General features: G+C 46.4%; 2 protein-coding genes across 2 annotated transcripts; both read left to right on the forward strand.

Moving 5' to 3' along the window:
* The first annotated feature begins 8,243 nt into the window (after positions 1–8,243).
* LOC147971211 (uncharacterized) lies at positions 8,244–9,743 on the forward strand. Its single transcript, XM_087522747.1, has one exon. The coding sequence runs from the start codon at positions 8,259–8,261 to the stop codon at positions 9,741–9,743; it is 1,485 nt and encodes a 494-aa protein (XP_087378873.1). The 5' UTR covers positions 8,244–8,258.
* Positions 9,744–10,837: 1,094 nt separating this feature from the next.
* Positions 10,838–15,904, forward strand: LOC125508721 (ethanolamine-phosphate cytidylyltransferase). The gene is made up of 9 exons (XM_048673505.1): positions 10,838–11,363; positions 11,838–12,073; positions 12,612–12,793; positions 13,443–13,514; positions 13,696–13,763; positions 13,949–14,069; positions 14,893–14,958; positions 15,050–15,172; positions 15,490–15,904. Exons 1-9 carry the CDS (start codon positions 11,038–11,040, stop codon positions 15,559–15,561), a joined length of 1,266 nt encoding a protein of 421 aa, XP_048529462.1. The 5' UTR covers positions 10,838–11,037; the 3' UTR covers positions 15,562–15,904.
* The last annotated feature ends 394 nt before the right edge of the window (positions 15,905–16,298 follow it).

A 16,298-nucleotide genomic window follows, 5' to 3' on the forward strand; every position in this document is an offset into this window, starting at 1 on the left:
CTCAATCCGGGCATTTGCTTGAAATATTAACTTCAACTCCTAGAACATCTCATATGCTCCATGACGTTCAAAACGTCGTTGAAGTCCCGGTTCTAAGCCATAAAGCATGGCACACTGAACTATCGAGTAGTCATCAGCTTTGCTCTGCCAGGTGTTCACAACATCTGGCGTTGCTCCTGCAGCGGGTTTGTCACCTAGCGGTGCTTCCAGGACGTAATTCTTCTGTGCAGCAATGAGGATAATCCTCAAGTTACGGACCCAGTCCGTGTAGTTTCTACCATTATCTTTCAACTTAGCTTTCTCTAGGAACGCATTAAAATTCAATGTAACAACAGCACGGGCCATCTATCTACAACAACATAGACATGCAAAATACTATCAGGTACTAAGTTCATGATAAATTAAAGTTCAATTAATCAAATTACTTAAGAACTCCCACTTAGATAGACATCTCTCTAATCATCTAAGTGATCACGTGATCCATATCAACTAAACCATGTCCGATCATAGTGTGAGCAAAGCAAAGTAAGATGCATAAAGGATAAACATCACATGCAATCAATATAAGTGATATGATATGGCCATCATCATCTTGTGCCTTTGATCTCCATCTCCAAAGCACTGTCATGATCACCATCGTCACCGGCTTGACACCTTGATCTCCATTGAAGCATCGTTGTCGTCTCGCCAACTATTGCTTCTACGACTATCGCTCCCGCTTAGTGATAAAGTAATACAATTACATGGTGATTGCATTTCATACAATAAAGCGACAACCATATGGCTCCTGCTAGTTGCCGATAATTGTGTTACAAAACATGATCATCTCATACAATAAATTTTAGCATCTGACCATATCACATCACAACATGCCCTGCAAAAACAAGTTAGACATCCTCTACTTTGTTGTTGCAAGTTTTATGTGGCTGCTACGGGCTGAGCAAGGACCGTTCTTATCTACGCATCAAAAACCACAACACGGTATAGTGATTGCTTTTTGATCTTTAGAAAGAACCTTGTTCATTGAATCTAACTCAACTAAAGTTGGAGAAACTGACACCCACCAGCCACCTGTGTGCGAAGCACGTCGGTAGAACAAGTCTCGCGTAAGCGTACGCGTAATGTCGGTCTGAGCCGCTTCATCCAACAATACCGCCGAATCAAGAATCAACTAGTGACGGCAAGCAATATGTATATACCCACGCCCACAAATACTTTGTGTTCTACTCGTGCATATAACATCTGCGCATAAACCTGGCTCGGATTCCACTGTTGGGGAACACAGTAATTTCAAAAAAATCCGTACACACACGCAAGATCATGGTGATGCATAGTAACGAGAGGGAAGAGTGTTGTCCACGTACCCTCGTAGACCGTAAGCGGAAGCGTTATGACAGCGCGGTTGATGTAGTCGTAAGTCTTCACAATCGATCGATCCTAGTACTGAAAGTACGACACCTCCACGATCTGCACACGTTCGGCTCGGTGACGTCCCATGATCTCATGATCTAGCAGAGTGTCGAGGGAGAGCTTTGTCAGCACGACGGCTTGATGACGGTGATGATGATGCTACCGGAACAAGGCTTCACCTAAGCACCGCTACGATATGACCAAGGTGGATTATGGTGGAGGGGGGCACCGCACACGGCTAAGAGATCAATGATCAACTTGTGTGTCTATAGGGTGCCCCCTACCCCGTATATAAAGGAGTGGAGGAGCGGTAGGGCCGACCCTCTACTATGGCGCGCCCTGGGGAGTCCTACTCCCACCGGGAGTAGGATTCCCCCCTTCCATGTAGTAGGAGTAGGAGAGAAGAAAAGGGAAGAGAGAAGAGAAGGAAGGAGGGGGCGCCGCCCCTCCCCCTAGTCCAATTTGTACTAGGCCTTGGGGGGCACGCGGCCTGCCCTAGGCAGCCCCTCCCTCTCTCCCTAAAGCCCATTAGGGCCCATATACTCCCGGGGGGGTCCGGTAACCCCTGGTACTCCGGTTAATGCCCGAATTCACCCGGAACCATTCCGATGTCCAAACATAGTCATCCAATATATCGATCTCTATGTCTCGACCATTTCAAGACTCCTCGTCATGTCCGTGATCATATCCGAGACTCCGAACAATCTTCGGTACATCAAAACATATAAACTCATAATACCGATCGTCACCGAACGTTAAGCGTGCGGACCCTACGGGTTCGAGAACTATGTAGACATGACCAAGACACGTCTCTGGTCATTAACCAATAGCGGAACCTGGATGTTCATATTGGCTCCCACATATTCTACGAAGATCTTTATCGGTCAAACCGCATAACGATATACGTTGTTCCCTTTGTCATCGTTATGTTATTTGCCCGAGATTTGATCGTCGGTATCTCAATACCTAGTTCAATGTCGTTACCGACAAGTCTCTTTACTCGTTCCGTAATGCTACATCCCGTAACTAACTCATTAGCTACATTGCTTGCATGGCTTATAGTGATGTACATTATCGAAGGGGGCCTAGAGATACCTCTCCGACAATCGGAGTGACAAATCCTAATCTCGATCTATGCCAACTCAACAAACACCATCGGAGACACCTGTAGAGCACCTTTATAATCACCTAGTTACGTTGTGACATTTGGTAGCACACAAAGTGTTCCTCCGGTATTCGGGAGTTGCATGATCTCATAGTCATAGGAACATGTATAAGTTATGGAGAAATCAATAGCAACAAACTAAACGATTATCGTGCTAAACTAACGGATGGGTCAAGTCAATCACATCATTCTATAATGATGTGATCCCGTTAATCAAATGACAACTCATGTCTATGGTTAGAAAACATAACCATCATTGATTCAACGAGCTAGTTAAGTAGAGGCATACTAGTGACATTCTGTTTGTCTATGTATTCACACATGTACTAAGTTTCCGGTTAATACAATTCTAGCATGAATAATAAACATTTATCATGATATAAGGAAATATAAATAACAACTTTATTATTGCCTCTAGGGCATATTTCCTTCACCATCATCCTCTCCGATAAGGTGGATGCACCGCGCACGATCAAGAGACGTGGTGGAGGCGGGCGGCAAGCACCACAGTGTGCGACCATGCCCGACCTTCGGTTGCAACAATGCACCACGATGGACCACACCCGACCCCCGGCTCACGGCAAGCCAGGACCACTCTGTTGTGTTGTTGTTGTCTCAGAATGAAAGGATCGAGAAGACATGGAAGCGGTCGAGGATTCACGTGAGATCCAGATCTTGCAACATACTAGTTGTTATCGTGGGGGAGATTGCAACAGTTGTAAAACCTAAATTATGTACATAGGTTGCACCCCAAACCATTCGATCAAAATAGATCCGACGGCTACAGAGGCGACGAACGCTCGTGTTGTCATTAGTCGGCTGATGGCAAGCGTTCCCCTTATAATACATGTCATCACATGTTTAGTTATCATAGATAAGATTAAAAAACAACCCATTTTTTCTAAATTACATGCCGGACTTAAAATAAAATCGTCTTATCAACCACCGTGCATGCCCTAATTTTATACCTGATGAAGGAAAAGTACTTCTCGAGCATCATCATACTCCTTTCGTTTCATAGTGTACTACGTATCGATCTTTTGAAAAGTCAAACATTATAAAATTTAACAAAGTTTATGAAGAAAACTATTCATATCTACAATACCATATATACTACTATACATATAAAATATCAAACTACATCTTATATGAATTGAATGATATACACTTTCTCTGTAATCAAATATAAGATGTAAGTATTTGGTATTCTAGATGTAATTTTTTTCATAAACTAGATAAAAAATTATGTGGTTTGACTTAAAAAAACACACACACAATATGTACATTGTATTTTATCGGATGTCCCCGAAGGAACTATATGCACTGTATTTTGAAACGGAGGGAGGAAGTTGTTAGAGCAACTCCAATGGGGCGACCCATTTTGTCCGTCTGCGTCCGTTTGGGTCGGCGCGAACAAAAGTGGAGGCCCAATGCACCGACCCAAATTCAAATCGCGTCGCGCGTCTCCTCGCCGTCCGCCGCGTCCCCACCTGGCGGCCGTCCAACTACGACGGTCAACATTATTTATGACGACCGCCCACCTTGGGCCCACGCGTCAGCGATGACGGTCGTGCTTTTTTAAGCCGGGCGTGCGGTGGGGCCGTCTTCATCCACTGCCACTCGCCCCCGTCCCCATCTGGCCACCCCAGCCTTCACATCGGCGACAACCCTAGCCACCGCCAGCATGGGCTTTTTCTTCCGCATCGGCAGCAGCGGCAAGGGCAAGGCCCCCGCCCGCCATTCTCCCTCCCTCCCCACCCTCCCCGCACCGACGCGCGCTCCCCGGCAGAGGCATCGCATCAATGTGCCGGTGCACCAGACAGAGTGGCACTGGCAAACACTGCGTGCCTCTGCCGTACCCCGACGCGACGCTGTCGCGTGACTGGCATTTGGATCCGGAGAGGATCCTAGTGCCGGCGGCGCAGCGGACGACGAGGGCCCATGCGGAGGAGGTGCGACACTGGCAGGCGTTGCTGACGCCGGAGCAACGCGCCGAACCGCACTGCTGTCGACTCACCCAACTGGGCTCGATAGTTCGCCTTTGAGCATGAGGAGGCGAGGTGACGCGGCGTTCGCGGCGTCGACCGCAGCCTGCCGCCGCCCCCGCTCGTCGTCTACGACGAGGACCTGGAGGTCGAGGCTGCCTACCAGGCGGCCATTAAGGAGAGCGAGGAGGAGGAGCGGTGGAGGAAGGCGGATGAGACGGCTTTCCAAGCTGCCATGGCGGAGGCCATGGCCCTCTCCGCGGGGGACTGCGTCGTGCCGCCGGTGACCCCGCCGTTCCCGCCCAAAGCCGAGCCGGAGGAGCCGGGCCCCCTCGAGCGCAACTCCTGGTCCGGAGTAGTGCGCGAGTGGGTCAGCGCTTCACCGATCTGGATTGGGGCCACGAATAAGCAGGAGGCGGCCTACCTCGACCACTGACGCCGCGTTCGGCTAGCCGAGGAGCGCCGAGAGGGCGAGCGCTTGCAGATGCTCGAGCGCGAGGCCGAAAAGGAGGCACGCCAGGCCCAGGCAGTGGCGGCGCAGCCCGAGATCGCCGCCCTCTGGGCCGGCCCTGCGCCGACGCCGATCGACCTCACCGGCCCCGACGCAGACGCCACCGACGACGAGGACGTCTAGGGCACGCGTCGTCTAGTTTTTAGTTTTTTATGTTAATTAATGTAATGTGGACTTTCACCGGCCTTCGTGGCCGGCTTTATGTTTAATTAAATGCATGTGTTTATTTTTAAAATGCCTTTAAACTTTTTTTTGACGCGTCGATAAAATGGGTCGGACCAGCGTTGGGCGCTTGCGCCGACCCAAACACAATACCGGACGTTTGTGTCCTCTGGGCCGACCCAATCGGACAAAAAGCGGAGAAAAGCGTCGTCCGTTTGGGTTGGCCCATTGGAGTTGCTCTTAGGCCAACTCCACCGCGCGACCCCAAACGGACGTCCGTTTTGTCCGAATTCTGTCCGTTTGGGTAGGGCAATGGGGTCGTGTCATGGTGTGTCCTGGGATGCGGTGGTCGTGCGCCCAGAGCGGGGCCACATCCGTTTGCCCCATCTTGTCTGTCAGGACAAAAAATGCCCATATTTTCATCAAAACAAGTTTGCACGTCCAAATTTTTGTCTGAAAATTAAAATAGTTTTACAACCCAATTGAAATTGTCTATAATAAAATAGTTTTACAACCAAATCGAAATTGTCTCGACTGAATATAAAATGAACCAATACATTTATTAGTTGCCAATGTGATCCCAAACGTGCTCAACCAAGTCATTTAAAGATTCAAATGAGTGTGCCAATCAAATGGACAGTTCTTCCACGCCCAGTGCATACAATCTATGCTGCCAAGCATGCCTCGAAAGCCTCTATCTGCGTTGATCGCCAACAATCTCTCTGTATCAGCGACAGTTGGCTACCTCAAGTATTCTGGGCCAAACACCTCGATCACAGCCTGGTAGAACTTGTACATTGACATCAGACATGTTGTCTCACTCATACGCACATACTCATCCACCAGATCGCCTGGAATTCCATATGCAAGCATGCGGATGGCCATGGTGTATTTCTGGTAAGAGAAGAATCCAAGCTTGCCAAGGGCATCCGTCTTGCATTCGAAGTATGGGTCATGAGCAACCACTCCCTCTTGGATACAATTGAACACATGCCTTGCTATTCGAAAACGGCGACGAAATTTATCCGGCTTGAAAAGCGGGGTGTTGGAAAAGTAATCGGCATAGAGCAGGGCGTGACCTCTCTTCCTGTTGCGGTTCAGGTTGGGAGCACGGCCAGGGACTAACCACATGTATCGAGGAAGCTGCCGTTGAATGTGGTCGTGAACGACCAGTGCAGCCACCACAAGATCTTCATCATCCGACGACGAATCGTCCGATAAACAAAGGAAGTGATGGAAGAAAAACCCGTCTCCACTGTCCATACCTTTGTGGGCAAAATGTCGAACACCTTGCGGTCGTGGTGGCGAAGAGGCCGCGATGATCACCTCGACGCAGCAGGCACTGGCGGAGCGTAGTGGAGATGAAACTGGGCTACGACCCCCCTTTCCGAAGTGAATTTTTTTACTAGGTATGCTTGCGATCTGGCCCAGCCCATCAGGAGATATGTCCACTGTCCACAAGCCGCAGCCCATTTGTAGCACCGCTCGACAGCACAGATCGAGACACCAACACCTGGTTGCGAGTCAACGAGTTGTTCCCCAAATCCCCAATCCCCATCCTGCTGCCTCCCTGCCTCCGCGTCCGGCATCGCCGCGTCGGCGACCTAATTCCTCGACGACGGCGGTCGGCGGAGGCAACTGACGACGGCAGTCGGCGGCATTCCCCTTCTCAGTCGGCTACTCAAGTGGCCGCACCCGTGAGCGGCGCGCCCAGTGGCCAGCGGCCACATGCCCACCGACCCACACCCAGTTTGCCTAGGTGCACAGTGGCTCCTCCTCCTCTGCTCGTCTAGTTCACAGCGCCAGCTCATCCGCTTCTTGCTATTGCCAGGTACAGTGACTGATTTAGGGCTCATGTTGATTAATTGGATGCAAATCAACTGCTGCTACTCACTGCTTCTGTTAATTCCGACGAGTTGAGATGTTTTGGTAACTTTGATGTCTACCCAATTGATTATTTGATAGAAAATTTGATGTTGTATAAATATTTGTTTAGGTAGCAATGGTGAAACAACAGAAGATGCAGTCTTTTTTTAAAAGAAAAGGGGATGAGGGATTAGCTCCAGATGCTCTAGCATTGGTGCCATATATGGATGGAAGACATGCTGAAGATGCACAAGAAGGCCAAATGGAAGATGATAATGTGCAGGAAAATCAGATGCAAGATGATGATGTGCCGGATGTAGAACAAAGAGCAAACGAACATGTCACTTTTCGAGGCATTGAGTTGTTGGAGCGAGATCCTGCACTACGTCCACAAATTTGGCAGTACCCCCCAGACCAAAGAGATGAAGTACGAAGAGCTTACTTGAGGCTGGGTCCCAATCAACCTAAAAGAAAGAAATATAAAGCTATTGGAAAACCAGGACACAAAAGACGTTTTTAGTACAGCTATTTTTGTGATTTTCCATCATGGCCGGAGTATTCATTGACCTCTCATTGTGCATATTGTCTGTATTGCTTTCTCTTTAGCAAAAATAGAAAGAAAAGAGGTGGGTTTGATGTCTTCACAACACAAGGTTTTAATAATTGGAAGAAAGTTCATGATGGACAGAAGTGTGCACTTTTAGTTCACATGGGATCAAGTCCTTGCTCACAACATAACAATGCAGTGAGAGATGGCCATGCTTTATTGGATCAGTCAAACCATTTGGCAAATATCTTTGATGTGAAGACCATGGGGGATAAAGAAAAGGATCGTTTAAGGCTGAGAACTATGATTGCGGTTGTAAAGTGGCTCACATTTCAGTCTTGTGCTTTAAGAGGCCATGATGAGAGGCCGGAGTCAAGAAACAGAGGTAACTTTCTTGAGATGTTGAAGCTTCTTGCAGAATTCTGCCCTGATGTTCAAGCTGTAGTTCTTGGCAATGCTCCACAAGTTTGCAAATACACATCACACGAAATTCAAAATGAGATCTTGAGCATTTATGCTATGAAAGTCAGGGAGCATATTCGAGCAAAAATTGGGGACTCAAAGTACTCTATTCTTGTGGATGAAACATGTGATGTGTCCAAAAGAGAGCAAATGGCACTAGTTTTCAGATTTGTTGATAAAGATGGTTATTCCCAAGAAAGATTCTTTCATCTCATACATGTAGCCAACACAAAAGCACTGACACTAAAGATGGAGTTGTGTAAAGTATTATCCAAGCATGGATTTGATGTACAAAATCTTCGAGGCCAGGGGTATGATGGGGCAAGCAACATGAGGGGAGAGTTGAATGGATTGCAAGCTCTATTCATTAAAGATTGTCCCTATGCATATTATGTTCATTGCTATGCTCATCGGTTGCAACTCTCCCTTGTTGGTGCAGCAAGAGATGTGGTTCCAATCACCCAATTTTTTCAGAAACTTCACTTTGTTATAAACACAGTTGACTCCTCTTCAAAGCGACATGATGAGTTGCATGACGCCCAGGTGGTTGAGATTGCACGCTTGCTTGCTATCGATCAGATTGAAACAGGCAAAGGAGCCAATCAAATACGCTTATTGAAGCGACCAGGAGAGACTAGATGGGGTTCCCACTTAGGTTCGATTTATAGCCTTATGCATATGTTCAATCCAGTGAGAGTTGTTCTAGAAAATTTAGCCGCAGATTCATCAGCTGGAGCAAACCGGGCTGATGGTGATACTTCTTTCACTTACCTGACCTCTTTTGAGTTTGTATTTATCCTATGCATGATGAAAGAAATATTGGAAACTAGCAAAGATCTTGGGAAGGCTTTACAGAAGAAAGCACAAGACATAGTAAATGCAGTTCGTCTAGTGCATTCCACAAAAGTACTTCTAGAAGAGATGAGATCAGATGAAGGATGGGAGTTGTTCATTGGAAATGTTGTTGAGTTCTGTGTGGAGCATGATATAGATATTCCAGACATGGAAGAACTATACATTCTGCGTGGTGGGCGTGCTCGTCGTCAACCTGATCACTTTACTAGAGAAAGGTATCTACGAGTGGAGATATTTCGAGCAACAATTGACAACCAACTAAATGAATTGAATCTTAGGTTCAATGAGAAAGTGATGGATCTCTTATCCATTAGTGTTACATTGATTCCAAGAAATGGATTTACATCATTCAACGCTAAGGAAATATGTTCAATGGTGGAGAAATATTATCCGGCTGATTTTACACAACAAGAGAGATATGGGTTGGAGATTCAGCTCAACCATTTTGCTGCAGATGCTAAAAACAGTGGAGACTTGAAGAAGCCCATCACCATAACTTCTTTATGCCGATGCCTTGTTGAGACAGGACGAGATAGAATTTACAATTTGCTTGATAGGTTGCTTCGATTGCTTGTTACTCTCCCGGTTTCCACTGCAAGTGCTGAGCGTGCTTTCTCGAGCTTGAAGATTATCAAGTCAAGGCTACGTAATCGAATGGAAGATGATTTTCTTGCAGACAGTTTGTTGCTACAAATTGAACGAGAAGTTGCATCAAAAATTCCTTGTGAAGATATAATTGCTGATTTCAAGAGTAGGAAGAATAGAAGATCGTATCTTTAGTTGGCAGTAGTGCTAGTTGGTTGGCAGTAGTGCTAGTTGGTTCTGTTTATTGTCTTTTGGTCATTTGGTGTCACTATTGTTTGGTGTGGTCTGTTCTTTTGGAGCACCAAAATTTACCTATCAACAATGCTCAGGTATGTGTGAACCTGCTGTATTTGTGTGTACAAGTACAATATATATATATATATATATATATATATATATATATATATATATATGGTCCTCTAATTTTCCTTGCATATGTTCTACAACTTAGTAGTTTTTTATGCATATGATGTGTTCTTATATGAAATCGGCCCCCTCTTGAGATTTGCTCACATGGGTGGTTGTCGGCCGGCTACTGGCCGCATGGGTGGTACGTCGCCGGCGGTCGTGTCCCCTCTGCCACCGGTAAAGACGGCGTCGACCAAACCTCCTCCGATCGACGGCCAAAACTACGGAGAAAGCGCGGGCGTGATGGCGGCCATGTCAAGACGTGGTTTCGTATGGACGGCCGGGGGGCTGCGCGGTGAGGAGGCGGCCGGAGAATAGCGGCGGCGCCGGCGGCGGGGCGGGGCGGGGAGAGAGGGTGGAAGCGATAGCGGAGGGACTGCTAGTGTCCCCGACAGGCGGGCCACGGGGGGACAAGGGCGTGCGTCGAAGCCGTCCGCGCGCGTCCGTTTCACCCCAAACGGAGCGCAAGTTTGGGCCGAAGATGGGTTGAAAACGGACGGAATCCGGACATTTATCCGTTTAAGACCGTGAGTTAGGCCATGTTATTCGTCCGTTTTACCCCAAACAGACGCACCCGAACAAGATGGGGGCGCGCGGTGGAGTGGGCCTTAAAAGCCAGGTGTCGAGCATCGGAAAAGTGCATCGGCGTTCGGGCGTTGAATCGACGGTGAAGGCGACCGTACATCGGGTCGACAAAATATCCTGAATCGACAGCAACCATGGCGGGAAGTCGGCAAGAGCAAGACCCTCCGTACCGACGCGTGTGCCGACCATGATAGCTCCTCTAGGCTATGGCGCACCGACGCGTGCGTGGAGGGACCACTGACACATCGGTCCCACGCGACAGAGGCTCCCGCCTCCCTGCTAAACCGCAGCCCGCTACGCACACGCGGCAAAGCTACACCGGAGCCGCATTCGCAGCCCGCTTTCCTCGCCGCCAGCACCACCACGCCTCCTCAACCTCCCATGGTGGTTGCCCCCCGAGCCGCACGCCCCAACCACCCCTAACCCTAGATCCCGCCACACCCACCCCCGCACACGCACACGCACTCTCACTCTCCCACTCCGCCTGCCTGTCACTATGGAGGCCGGGAGCAGCAAGGCCAGGCTGGCGGTGGCGTGCGCGATCGGCGGGATCGTGCTGGGCGCGGCCGTCGTGGCGCTCCACGTCGCCGGGCCCGTGGCCGTCCCGGGGCTGCCCCCACTCGACGCGCTTCGGCGCCGGTTCCGCCGCCGCCGCCGCCCCGTGCGCGTCTACATGGACGGCTGCTTCGACATGATGCACTACGGCCACTGCAACGCGCTGCGCCAGGCGCGCGCGCTCGGCGACCAGCTCGTCGTCGGCGTCGTCAGCGACGACGAGATCACCGTCAACAAGGGGCCGCCCGTCACGCCGCTCAACGAGAGGTGGGTCGTTAATTACCCCGTCCCTTTGTGTAGCGGCTGTCGCCTTTTCAACTCCCACACGTGGTGAGGTGTTCTCACGCATCCACGCAGCTTGCTCCAGCATTTCATTGCGTTTTTTTTTTGTATATTAACCCCCGACCGAGTAGATGCTACGATGTTAACGCTTGAACTATGTTCGGTCTGTAGATATTGCTGGAGAAACAATTGCTGTATGGCACGAGAAATTTGAATTGTACAATTTGTTTTCCATTTATGATATTAAATGGGTTTAGGGGCACTGGATAGACTGTAATAATGCGCCTAAATATACGAATAGTAAATGTGTGTGCAAATTATGTACACTTAACTTACATTTTTTCCACTTCCCACTAATTATCCTATAAACTCTCATGTAACTAACGCTGTGGGTGGTATGCACAATGGTAACAATTTGCAGTTTGTTATTTCTTATGTTTCCTTTTCTGTGTAATACAGAATGGTGATGGTGGGCGCAGTGAAATGGGTGGATGATGTCATTCCAGATGCGCCATATGCCATAACCGAAGACTTCATGAACAAGCTATTCACCGAGTATAATATAGATTACATCATCCATGGCGACGATCCTTGTCTGCTCCCAGATGGCACCGACGCATATGCCCTTGCCAAAAATGCTGGCAGATATAAGCAGATTAAAAGAACCGAGGGAGTGTCAACAACAGACATTGTCGGTATGGATTCTGCTTTTGTTTTCTGTTCCTGTACTTTACTGTTGACGTTTGCTTTATCATAACAAAATTGGAGTCTGAAACTTCTGTGGCAAGCGGATATCTAGGCTCTAGTTCTGAGTTGCAATTATCTTTGAGAACCAAATCTTATAGTGATCTCCGATACTGCAATTGATTCTTGATCAACTAGAAACCTATTTGTTGACGAGACTATCATTCACTAGATTATCTTTCTCGATTTCTTGTGGTGCTCCACTTTTATAAAGCACTCGAAATAGTGCCATATTATTAAGAGCGCAAGGAAGGAACAATCGAATAAGTTGTCCCCAAGAGTCACCCTTTTCTTGTTCCAGGCATCACATCCAACATAAAGTTGCTGCTATATAATTATTCTATTTACTGGCCAGGATGCTATGGGCGCATGGAATACAATTTTATCTTGAATTTTGGGAACCGGTGAATTGATCATTTATAGTAAAGAAACTGCTTATGGCAGTGAAAATATTTATTCTCACTGTGAAATCATCTTTTTTCATTGCAGGAAGAATGCTTCTTTGTGTTAGAGAGAGATCAGTTTCTGATAGGCACAACCACTCTTCACTACAGAGGCAATTCAGTTCTGGGCATGGTCAGAAGGTTGATGATAGTGGGTCTGGAAGTGGAACTAGAATATCTCATTTTCTTCCTACGTCTCGGCGGATAGTTCAGTTCTCAAATAGCAGGGTATAACTTTCTCATGAATTGAATATTGTTTATGTTCTTTGATGAATATTCCACGAGGCACCACAGCATGGCTTAGCAGTTGGCACCTAGTCTTGATCTTAGAAGCAACTTCTAGGTATCACTATCTATATTAGTCCCTCTGAAAACGGCACTTTTTTCATGGTGGGATTGTGTGAGAGAGTGCTACCTTGAGTTCCTCTTGTAGTTCAAAGGCATGTGCTAAATATCCGTTGGAAAGTCAGTTTTTTTTTATGTTCATGTAGTTTTTCGACATAATAAAGATATTTTCTTCGGTGGGAGGGAGTACAGAGCGCCTGCTCTAGTGTTAACTTGTGCCCTGTTGATTAGTCGATTGTGATCGATTGCGGAAGTGTGGCAGCAATAGGTGAATTGTTTAATAGTACTTCGACAAGTTCAGAGGCGATTGTCGCATCCACAATAAAGAATCCAATCCTTGAAAGTATCAGAAAAAAACCATATGTTTGTTATTGAGTTATCTATTACATGAGCATACAGTGTAACTGTATGTTTGTTTCATTTCTGTAAATGTGGTGATAATAAGTGCTTTTTAACTGAATAAAACCGTTTCCCTCTTTCCAAACTTTTGCTACAGTTCATTCTGTGTTGACTGTAAGCTTTACCAATGTAGGGTCCAGGACCAGATTCTCGGATAGTTTACATAGATGGTGCATTTGATCTGTTCCATGCTGGGCATGTTGAGGTAAATACAAGAAGGAAAACATCATCTGTCTCAGCATTCAGCCGCACTTCCCATATTGGCATGTTGGCTCTACTTATATTTTTTCTTCTTATTGCAAGGAAGCAATCAAGCAAACTGAACTTTCCTTTCCAAATTATAGCACTGCAAACTTTCTTTTGTAGTTATAGTTTCTTCTATGTAGATATTGCGACTTGCTCGAGGGCTTGGAGATTTCTTGCTTGTTGGTATTCACACGGATCAGACCATAAGGTAATATACGATGGTTGCTTCCTCTTTTCTTCTTCCAATCCTTTATGAGGTACAGTATGTGTACGGTTTATTCAATTGTCCAAGTTTACAATGTGCATTTGTTTTGAAGCCTACCATCTCTACTCAGTTCATTCAACATTATATTCAGTCTAGATTTTGCTGCTGATGTTTATTATATTGGTTAGTTCTACACGAGGACCACATCGCCCAATCATGAATCTTCATGAGCGAAGTTTGAGTGTCCTAGCCTGCCGTTATGTTGATGAAGTAATCATTGGTGCTCCATGGGACATTTCAAAAGACATGGTGAGTTGTAGTTGTCTACTCTACTCTAAACCATGACATTATCTTATTGTAGTATAAAATGCTTGATGCATTCGTTGTACTATTTCCTTGAACACTGCACTTAAGAGTTAAGACTACTCATTGAGTGCCCACACTCTGCTAAGGATAAGAAACATGTATCCTAGCACGTTGAGCCGTCTTTGTAAGGCTCGGTCAGTCTGCCTTCTCCCCGGCCTCACCTATGCTGGGCTTCTGCCTCAGCAGCTGTGCTTGGTCTACCCACCATGTCAGTGGCTTTGCTGCTGCGCCTGGTTGCGCTTCAGTGTGATACTTGTCATGATTTGTGTTGAAGTATTTATTTGCTGAGAGTTGTTTTTTCTTCCAAAATAGTCTTCTAGCTCTTTAAAGGAGGTAGAAACGTAGAACAGGGAGGTGGGAGGGGTAAATAAACCACTGTGATTATTGTAGCCACTGCCACCACCAACTCTACTATTTGTAGTACCAATTACTAAACGGATACATTCGTACACACATTGTATAGAACATGACACTTACGCTGTACCAATAGAACTCACAATTCCACAGGAAGTATTAAATTTGAATACGTGCTGGCTTAGCTTGGTCCCAAGTTTTACTTTGGTGGCACGAGTTTTTTCACAACATAGCATAGTGTCAGTAGACATTCTTTCTTTCTTGGCTTGGTCCCAAAGTTTAGGTATTTCAGCTAGATTTGAGGATTGAACCAAATTATTTAAAATCATGAGCTGCAATTTTAGCTACGAATATCAGGTTATATTTGTGGGGGTTTATGCCAGGAGTTCTCTAACTTCATTTTTCTTTGCAGATTACAACATTTAATATTTCATTAGTCGTTCAAGGAACAATTGCTGAGAACATGGATTTTGCGAAGGTAATCACATAGTTTTTTTTTCCAATAATATTTCTTAGAAAATCCTAATGTGGAACATAACATTCTTTATTTACTATGGCCACTCGTGCAGGACGAGTCACATCCATATGCTGTCCCAATGGATATGGGTATTTTCCGCAGATTGGAAAGCCCTTTGGATATCACTACTAGTACTATTATAAGGAGGATAGTTTCTAACCATGAAGCCTACCAGGTAACTACCGTAGTGTTGTATCAGATTGCTGGGCTGAATTTGGTCTCTTATCAATAATGTGATTTTTCTTTTGTCTTCTTATCAATAATGTGCACACGTGAGTTGTTTTATACTGATGTTATGATAATGAATTGATGTTCTGGTGAAGCTTTCTCCTGTGTGTAGTTTTGTACTTATGTACATTAAATATTTGTCTCCTGGGACCAATATTTCCTGCTATGTCTTATGCTCTGTTGTTTGATGTGGTTCCCATTTATGCTGGTCCATTGATCTGGTGTGGTTTTTACTCACTTTTTCTGTGGTGTTGCTTTGTGCAGAAGCGGAATGAAAAGAAGGAAGCCAGTGAGAAGAAGTACTACGAGAGTAAAAACTTTGTCAATGGAGAGTAGTTTGTGAACATACATTTTGAGATGCTAATACCCCGTCACAAATGCAACCAACCATCAGGTGTTCCACAGGTTTATTGTTTATGTTATCTTTGTCATGTTGATGATATAGGCTTAGGTAGCTTGTGATGCAACCACGCCTAGTGAGATTGAGGCAGTGGTGGTGTGCTGGAGGGGGAAGATGTTTCCTCCGTCCACCTTCAGTCTCCATCTTTCCTGGCTAGGGCCCCTGTTTATGGGCCTTCGCTGCCTGCTGTTACCACAAGTTCTAGTTGTGGCCTGTAGTTTCATAACTGTGGTACAGTATGAATGTTAGGTTAAATAACTATTTGCTGTTGTTGCTTTATTTATGCCTCCCGATATATGCGGGCACCGTATGCAGTCCTTTTCGGAGAGTCCTCTTCTGATCTTGAGCTGAAAAATGGACCAACTGATATTGTACGTGTGGGTCGGTGATAGCAACTGCGGTCTGATGGTACACCTGGATGAATGGTTCCAACGTCGGTTGGTGACATCTCGGTATCTGATGGTATCATGATGTGGATATGTAGATCACTGAATCTTGACAAAATGGTCGCTAGCAGGAACACTGGAAGGCTGCCAAGTTGCCGCGCTTTGCTGGTTCAGCCTGGTGCACGTTGGTCGCCGTGGATGAAAGGGATGTGCTACCTGTGATCTCCAGACAGCACATCTGGGCATGCTCTCCTGTGAGCGACCTACACTGTTTCTAGCCATTGTTT

Source organism: Triticum urartu, chromosome 5A (assembly GCF_056163025.1).
Source record: "Triticum urartu cultivar PI428250 chromosome 5A, HENAU_Tu73, whole genome shotgun sequence".
Classification (NCBI taxonomy): Eukaryota; Viridiplantae; Streptophyta; class Magnoliopsida; order Poales; family Poaceae; genus Triticum; species Triticum urartu.

Excerpts from the sequence above, each read along its gene's own strand:
- LOC147971211 (XM_087522747.1), top strand. The coding sequence starts at position 8,259 with ATGGCACTAGTTTTCAGATTTGTTGATAAAGATGGTTATTCCCAAGAA.
- LOC125508721 (XM_048673505.1), top strand. The coding sequence starts at position 11,038 with ATGGAGGCCGGGAGCAGCAAGGCCAGGCTGGCGGTGGCGTGCGCGATC. Across the intron at positions 12,074-12,611 it reads GTCAACAACAGACATTGTCG|GAAGAATGCTTCTTTGTGTT; the intron begins GTATGGATTCTG and ends TTTTCATTGCAG. Across the intron at positions 14,070-14,892 it reads GGGACATTTCAAAAGACATG|ATTACAACATTTAATATTTC; the intron begins GTGAGTTGTAGT and ends TTTTCTTTGCAG.